The sequence below is a fragment of the Enoplosus armatus genome, chromosome 13 (genome assembly GCF_043641665.1).
Source record: "Enoplosus armatus isolate fEnoArm2 chromosome 13, fEnoArm2.hap1, whole genome shotgun sequence".
In the NCBI taxonomy this organism is placed as follows: domain Eukaryota; kingdom Metazoa; phylum Chordata; class Actinopteri; order Centrarchiformes; family Enoplosidae; genus Enoplosus; species Enoplosus armatus.
In genome coordinates this window covers 15,675,850-15,684,480 of record NC_092192.1, presented here as the reverse complement: position 1 = coordinate 15,684,480, position 8,631 = coordinate 15,675,850, and the positions used below count along the sequence as shown (strand labels likewise).

Here is an 8,631-nt window from a genome sequence, read left to right as displayed (position 1 = left end):
CTGGCGAGAACATACTGCCTGTCTGTCTGCCTGTGTTTTCCCCGGAAGGTTGGTGGTGCTAGGCGCGACTGTCAACACAGAAAATGGATGAAGACGGAAAGTTTATTCTGGAAAAGACTATTTAGCCTGCTAGCGTAGCTATCTTAGCTAACCAGTTAACGTTGAATTGACCTCGCGCACCTGACTCGGTATTCTGATTACCGTGCGCTCGGTCGGAAATTGAGTAATATTGAAGTCGTGTTAACAAGTTTGACAACTGCAGTCGCAAAGAATCGTATTTCGAACGAGGCCATTATTTTCATTTTCCGCACTTATCCTTAAGTAATATTCTGGGAGGACCTCTATTTAAGGCAAAAAATGACAGCCTGACAGTCAGTTCTGGTGCGGTGCGGACGGACCCGGACGCCATCACATCAGACGTTGCGTTCTCCTTAAAAACAACCACTGCGTTGCGAAGCCGTAAATGTTATTTTATACTTTATCGGCGTAACTAGGGATGTTTCAGTGGCACACCAGACCTACCTGGTAGTTTTTCTTTCCCACGACACGCATCATTTTATTATATATAACATTGGCTGGGATGTTGTACAGCAGCGAAGACGCGGCGTCTTGTCAAAATGAACGCAGCAAGGTGTTCAACAACAGTGGAGGTGCATCGCATTGAAAACCTGCCGGTTGTTAGAACGGTACCGATGGCCGGCTAACGGTGACGTTAACAGTTTGTTGTAATCTCTTATTTTAAGTTGAATGTGTTTTGATCAGATATTGCAACCGGCATTTCTGTAAAACAACTGCGGATAACAGCTCTCGGCCAGAGTTGACGTGAGCTAGCCAGCTGGGTGCGTCTGTGGCAGCTCTATCTGCGATGTGTTTGCTAATCTAATTGCTACCGTGTTGTTCCGCAACAGTTTTGTCATATTGGACAGCCCGTGTGCTATATTTCATCTAAAGATAAGCCCTTTCAAGCTCGTGTCAGCAGACACTTACATTTTCCACAAGTACTTCTTGTCAAATAACTGGCTAACTTGTTAGCTAACGTCCTAAGTTTCGCCAGCTATGTCTGAAAACGCCCCCACACGAAGCCTGGATGACATAGACCTCGCAGCTCTGAGGGTGAGTATTGTTATTACAAGATAAGTGTGCTGCACTTTATTCATGTAAAATTGTGGCAGACGGACTCATTAGATGTCATGTCATATGAACTGAAGTGTCAGTTTGTCTCTGACACAAGCACGACCGTTTGACACCCACGCAACAAAGTTGAGGTGGGATAAACATCCCTTGGCCTGGTATTGCTAAAGGCAGCTGTGCTACTATCACAGATTCCCAAAAGATGTTGATATTGATTTCTCCACCTAATAAAGAACCAAATTCTTCAGCCCTGACAACTTTTCGTGATTAGAGTGTTAATAATAAAATAAAATAATGGCTGCTGCTGTCTCGAGGGCTATAACACACACACAACACCTGATACACTTTGTGATTTCAGTCATGTTGTTATTTTTCTATTATATACAGTAGCCATGATGAAAATTTACATCGTTTAATGATTAGGCTGTTTTTTATATTTTCAACTACCAGTAATAAACTCTGAGATTGCGTTGCACAAACACTATCTCTTTTTTTGCAATTATTGTTGTTTTGGAGGTGCTTTTTCAAATGGAGACAGTCAGTGATCCTAAGTTCTCTGACTACACGCTGGCGAACATTTTGGTTTTGGATTGCCGACTGGATTCTAATGCTGTGTATTTATAAAAGACTACATATCATACTTTGTCAGGGATAGAAAAATAATGTCCTGAACTTATTTCACTGGTGTTTTCAGTGGGCCACCTTGAAGGCCTCTTTCTTAAAAATCTACCTGACTGTTTTTGACCACCCTCCCCTAACTTTAGAATCACTTTGCCCGACAAGAGATGAAGTCAAATGGAAAAAAACAAACCTGCTCACCACTATTCCCATGATGGAAAATCCTCTTTGCAAGGGAACAGTTTCTGAATTAAGACCACAGTTCTGATACTCTAATATTTTATGCATTCAGTCCCTCCTTCTGTCTCCCCCACTTAGGTACAGGTTTAAACATAACCATAGTCCTCACTTCTATATGAGTAGGTTTTTAAATCTCTGGCTGGATTTAAAATGACCAAAAGGTTACTCAAAATGTGCATAATTGGCACCATGAATATATGAGCTCCTGATGCTAGTGTAAAAACTGTGACTTTCCTCTTGGTGGTTACTCCATGGAAAAAAAGAATCTGCATCACCAAAATTAACATTATTGAGGAAATTGCAGGTAAAACAATGTGCTGTTGAAAAACATATCAGAACATACAAGCTATTCCATAAAATATCCAAAAGGAAAAATCAATTTCCCTGTGCCCTGAAAATACTAGGAAACTCTGCAGCAGTTTAGTGTAGCTTTAACAGATTTATGGGGCTTAACAGGAGAGCAGGGGTAGTTTATCCAAATCCTGGTTTGTTGGGTCTGTGTTACCTGTTTCCCTGACTTAAATGAGGGCTCACCTGAGAATCTATATCTATTTTTTCAAAATCCCAGCACATTGTTAGAACTGACTCAGTTCTTTATAATACATTAATGTAAAATGGCAATATGAGAAGATGACAGGTGTTATTGAGTTTATTTTAGCATTTTGAATGGAAGTACAGTTCACTTTGTTGAATTCAATTGGATTTTCAGTCTATAGAATAGAATATCACAGTGTTGTTGTGAGTATTTTGGCCCAAAGTGACTGAATTGTCAGTGGCTTCCTGAAAAATTGCACTGCAATTTGTGCCCATAAGAACAGTGAGGTAGGTGCGGGATGACAGGGTAAAGTTCTTCCCCACCACCAGATAGGGGGTTAGATACTCGATAGCTGTGCCCTTGGCTTTTCTGTACATTCCACTGAACACCATTGACTGTGTTTGTGGGTGGGAAGCAGGTTAGGGGTTTTGTCCTCATCACTACACTAGCGACTGCAGATTGGTTTTGCAGCTGACCAATCAGTTGTTGGGAGGTGAAGTTACTGTTGTAAATTAAATCCATTTACCTCCATTGTATTGAGGTGGCAGACATTTCAATGCCAAAATCTGCATGGCCAGCAAACAAGTTTACATTCAGTGTTGCTCACCAAAATGCATTGTGTGTATCCTAGAGCACTAATGTGCTGAGTGCATTTCCTTCCTCATAAAACATTTGCAAAGACGTTTTTTTTCAGTATTTTAAATCCAGCATCATCCATCCATGTTTACTAGCTAGTAGTCTTCTTCTTTGCCTTTGTCGGTGCATCGCAGCATATCTTGGGTGTTACAGCTACCTGTTGATCTATGGTGAGGACTGTGTGCCGTGAAAACATTCTTTCCAGCATTAAGCTTTATTCCTAGTAAAAGACTCTTCATAGCTCAAGATTTAATTATTTAACAAGCCATTTAAAAACTCTTACGGTCAACTCAAATTGTTCTCTAATGATATTCAGGGCATTCAAGTGTTTGAGTTGTGATTCTGACGATTGTTGCAGCTGTGTAACCACAGATAGGGAAGGCTTTTTTTAAAGACTTCCTCTGTCAGCTAAGTTGACACCCCTGCAGGAAATCTGTGGTCAACTTCTGCATGGACCATTCCCAGTGTCTTTTAGAGTTCATACCCCGTTGAACTGAAATTATTCTTTTAACAACATGCTGGACTAACTTGACATTAGGGAAACATCATTGCATTGTTCCCTGAGGTTTTCCAATATATTGAATGTACACATTAATATGGCCGCATGATATCAACAAGAAGTATCAGAGCTATCATTTTTATGATATATGCAGGCTGACTGTAGATTTTCCTCCAGTTACCCCGTAGTTTTACTGCTTCCTTGCCTTTTTTGCAGTCGTTGCCGACAATTTGTTTGACTGTGAGTGCTGGTGGTGCTACTCCTCGAACATAACTGTACCCTTCCCCTTCTATCACTTCGTTCCTCTCATCCCACTCTCTGTGTTGGACGTGGGTGAAGCTAACGCCCCTGCTTTGCCACCCACTCTATCATTACATTATTCTCTTCATACCATCATTCACTTGCCTCCTACTTTACGTCACGGTTTCCCCTCTTTTGTGTACATAACATCCTTCCAAATATGGCCGGTATGTTTATCATCATATGAGCTATGTGCATTTGCATCAAATGAGTGGTCATTTCCCAATTTTACAGCCACATCTTTCACAAGTAAATATGCTATTTTCTTCACATAATGTTCCCTGTCTCAAAGGAATTTTCCCCTCCTTGTTGAAGGCAGAAAACCCATCATTGGAAACAGATGAAAGCAGGATAGGTCATGCTGTACATTCTAAACCCAAAGCAGCAGTCTCACCACCCACACATCATCTTAAAGCCATATTGAAATTGCATGAAAGTGGAACTGCTTGTCATTTTCCCTTGTCTCTTGGGGGAAGGGGTTGCATAATTAAGTCAAAGCTACCTACTCATTATTAGTGTCAGTGAAATGTGTGTTCACTGCATTGAAACTTAAAATGAACAAATCAGAAAAAGGCCAGAAGTCATGTCCATGTTGTCAGAATCCGTCTTTGTATATCTAATCTAGTATCAATATTTAGTGTATCTGCTTGTCTGTTTCCTCCCATGTAAAGTCTTGTGGGTGGTTAGTGAGTGTGTGAGTGGGTGGCTAGGAAGATTGAGTTCAGATGATTTGTATGGAAATATGGAATTGTAATACTGGATTTAAATGGGCTTTAGTGTACACAGTAGAAACAATTGGGGTTGCCTTTTCTTGTTTTTATGTATGATTTCTATTCTACAGATGCCAGTGTGCTTTTTTTGTATGTTTATGTCTGTAGGCTTGCAGATATGCTCACTTTAATGGTGGTATACAGCCTCTGTTGCACAGGAAAATAATTCTAAAATGCCAGTTGTCTGATCAATAAGTACTCTACCTATTAAATCAAATTTCTCAAGCTTTATATTAAGATGTGAAATTAAAATGACAGAAAAATTACTTCTAAAATTACGTTTGCCTGGTTTTATGTTGAGTCCTTAACTGTTTTGTATTAAGACTTGTTTTAACTAAGCCTTTGTGCCAAAATAACTGAGGCCAGATTGCAACAGTTACTAGAAAAAGTGCAGTTTAGTAGGATTTCAGTAATCAAGGGTGACTCTTAACGGTAGAAACATGAATGTAACAACATGAAATATGACCTCCACTTAGGGTCCACATTGAAGTGTAGATGTGTAGGATTCAAAGAAGAGCAAAGCATCATATCACCCACTTAAAAACAAAAATAAATAAGGTGTGCTTTGTGTGTGGTCTTTTCATTTTTGCTCCCAAATTTGCAAATGTTTTTAAGCTGATGTGGCACACCAAGGCAGAAAGCATGATTGTCCTTGTGTATCTGACCCTGCTCTGTCTGCATTTTGTGTTACTTATGAATCTGCCCGTGTCTCCCACAGGATCCAGCAGGAATCTTTGAGCTGGTTGAGGTTGTCGGCAATGGGACATATGGACAGGTGTACAAGGTGAGACATGATGCATATATCACATCTGAATGATATAGGACTTATTGATAGGAAGATTGAAGCATTCAACTCATAAGTTGTCACTTGTGCGATGAGTTGCTGTAAAACTGAGCAGGCTGGAGTGTGGCTTCAAAGACCACTCCAGGGCCTGCGCTTCGTTAAATGTTCTGTGCATTCATTTCTCAGATTATAGCAGATGTAGTTTAATGCTATGTCAGTAGATTTTTCAGCTGTCAGTCTGAAAAGTTTAAAGTGGCTGTGACGGAAAGATAAGAGACTCCAGCAGAAGAAAATGTAAAATAAGAACGCCGAAATGATGTGATGAAGCAATTATCCACACTTTATGGGCAAAATTCATAGAGTTTCAGAAACAACGAGTCCCAGGTTCATTTTAAACTTCGCTGGCCATTGTTGTGATGATCCAAATTGTTCTTGAATCAGGGCCGTCACGTGAAGACAGGCCAATTGGCTGCCATTAAGGTGATGGATGTCACAGAGGAGGAAGAGGAGGAGATCAAAGCAGAAATCAACATGCTGAAGAAATACAGCCACCACCGCAACATAGCCACGTACTACGGTGCCTTTGTCAAGAAGAGTCCACCTGGACATGATGACCAACTTTGGGTCAGTCTATCTTTATACCAGGCCTGATGATTTTACAGCAGTATGCCTCATTGATTGTGCTCACTAAGTTTGTGTTTGTCTGTATGTAGCTGGTGATGGAGTTTTGTGGGGCGGGATCAGTGACTGACCTGGTGAAAAACACTAAAGGCAGCTCTCTAAAGGAGGATTGGATTGCTTACATCTGCAGAGAGATCCTAAGGGTGAGAATTCACAGTTGTATCAGTCAAAACAAGTCTGCAGCAGAGGTCACTCCTTATTGACCAATTTTGACTTCTTTGTCTGTGCGCAGGGCCTTTCTCACCTCCACGCCCATAAGGTTATCCACAGAGACATCAAGGGCCAGAACGTGCTGCTAACAGAGAATGCAGAGGTCAAACTTGGTACGTTGAATTCTTGAACGTTTTTGGCTGTTTCATTGCAAAAGCAGGTATATGTTATCCCTCATCCCTCATCCTTTCCTCCTCTGATTCCTTTGTCCACATTCAGTTGATTTTGGGGTGAGCGCTCAGTTGGACAGGACAGTTGGACGTAGAAACACCTTCATCGGCACTCCTTACTGGATGGCACCTGAGGTTATTGCCTGTGATGAGAACCCTGACTCCACCTATGACTACAGGGTAACAGCAGCACTGTGTTTGTGTTTGTGTGAGCATTATGCTGTGAGAGCATATGCAAGATGGAGAATGACCTGGTCCCTTGTGTATTTTGCAGAGTGATATCTGGTCCTTGGGGATCACAGCCATTGAGATGGCAGAGGGAGCTCCTCGTAAGTGCACTTTTGTTTTTTACCTGTTCTTGGTCATATCATGGATTTGTATGTATTTATTTCTCGTTGTCTTTAAGCCCATTCTGAAATACCTTATGAATGAGTCTTGTCTTGCATATACAGCCCTGTTGTCTGTATCTTCAGATGGACAGCTGACTCACTGTAATCAAGGTAGTGTAGTCGTGAGCTGGCAGTTGGCCTGTGGAGGCTGATTGCACAGATCTCTCTGGTCTGCTTAGCGGGGAGATCTGTCTGCCTTGAGATTTGATGTGAAACCTGACTAAGAAGCAAATCTCACTTAAGAGTAGCTGCTAAAATGTTTGTTAGATAAATCACAGCTGTGGTAAAGAAAGTCCATGTTAAACAGGGGCTCTATTATACCTGCAAGAATTGAATTGCACTCTTTACTTATTGGTTTACTTAATATTGCATTAGACATTAAAGTAGAAAACACTTGCAATACAGGGCTACTGTTTTATGAGTTCTGCATTGTTACAAGATGTGTCTTCACTCTGCCTGTATTTTACAACCACCTGCGGCTAACTGTGGACAAAGTGAGCTCTTCTGAATGAAATTAAAGTCAAATTTAAAATCCACCTCCACTCAAAACTGTGTTTTGCTTTTTGTTGCTTCACTTTGATGTTTGATCTCTACTTTGCAGAATGATATACTGTATGTGCAGAGTTTCAGACTAGAAGGCTGTTTTCACATTCATCTGCTGAAGGGGGAAGGTTTCTGTGCTCACCTTAAATCTGAGTTTAAGGCGCTTACCTACAATTATGTGACATCGCAATTAGTTTGGAAGCTAGTTATGGTCCAATATGAAACCTACACATGTGTGATGTGGAAACAGTTTGAAATGTACATTATTTCTATGTGCAGCGGTGAATGACATAAGGCCTACAGGCCAACTGTCAAACTGGTGTTGATGTACCATTATAAATTATGCAGTGTGTACTCACCCACTCAATCAGTCTCATTACTGAATATTTTCCATGAATAAAGTTACAATATTACTTGTTTAGGTTTTCCGTTAGTAGTTCTGAAACTGTTTGTCAATTAACCAATTAGTTGATCAACAGAAAATAATGGATGTTTTATTAATCAGTTAATCTCTCAGTTTGAAGGCATTATAAATGAATAATTTTATGTTTTGCTAAACTGTTTGCCAAACAAAATAAACATGTCAAGACACCACATTGGTCTTTGACAACTTCATAAATTAGCTGATTAATCAGTGATGAAAATCATTAGTTACAGCCCTAGTTGTTGTCTCTTGTATTTCATTTTTTTTTTGCTATGATGAGTGTACATTTGCAATGGGCTTTGTTGTCAAATGATTCCATTTAATGTCTGTATTGATCACATGACCGCCTACGTTTACTGAAAGTACCTTTTTTTGTCTTCCATGATGAAACTGGGGGACGGTGTGACAGGTATTTTGTAGATAAACTGACCGTAGTCCCCCAAAGACAGGACTGACAAAATGTATATGTGTCACTGTCATTGAGATGAATCATTGTGCCAGTTACAGTAATGTATTCATATGCCTTGCAGGGTATGCTGCAACATTGTTTGCTTGTCAGTATGTCGGACACAGCTCAGATATATTTTTTTAAATATTGTCTGTGATTTGTGTAAATGTTTTGTTGCAGCATTCTCAAAATGGCAGCATTTGGCCAGGGTAGGGTCAGTAGTGCCACACTGTATTTGAAATGTGACATATTT

The 8,631-nt window shown here is 40.3% G+C and overlaps 1 protein-coding gene across 2 annotated transcripts in view; it reads left to right on the top strand.

The window, feature by feature from the left end:
- Positions 1-945: 945 nt before the first annotated feature.
- The window catches only part of mink1 (misshapen-like kinase 1), a 28,733-nt gene continuing 21,047 nt past the window's right edge, over positions 946-8,631 (top strand). For both annotated transcript variants that reach the window (XM_070916813.1, XM_070916812.1), the window contains exons 1-7: positions 946-1,113; positions 5,448-5,513; positions 5,955-6,137; positions 6,227-6,337; positions 6,427-6,517; positions 6,624-6,754; positions 6,849-6,903. In XM_070916813.1, coding sequence (XP_070772914.1) covers positions 1,057-1,113; positions 5,448-5,513; positions 5,955-6,137; positions 6,227-6,337; positions 6,427-6,517; positions 6,624-6,754; positions 6,849-6,903 — 694 coding nt within the window. In that variant the 5' untranslated portion in view covers positions 946-1,056. The remainder of the gene's footprint in view (positions 1,114-5,447; positions 5,514-5,954; positions 6,138-6,226; positions 6,338-6,426; positions 6,518-6,623; positions 6,755-6,848; positions 6,904-8,631) is intronic.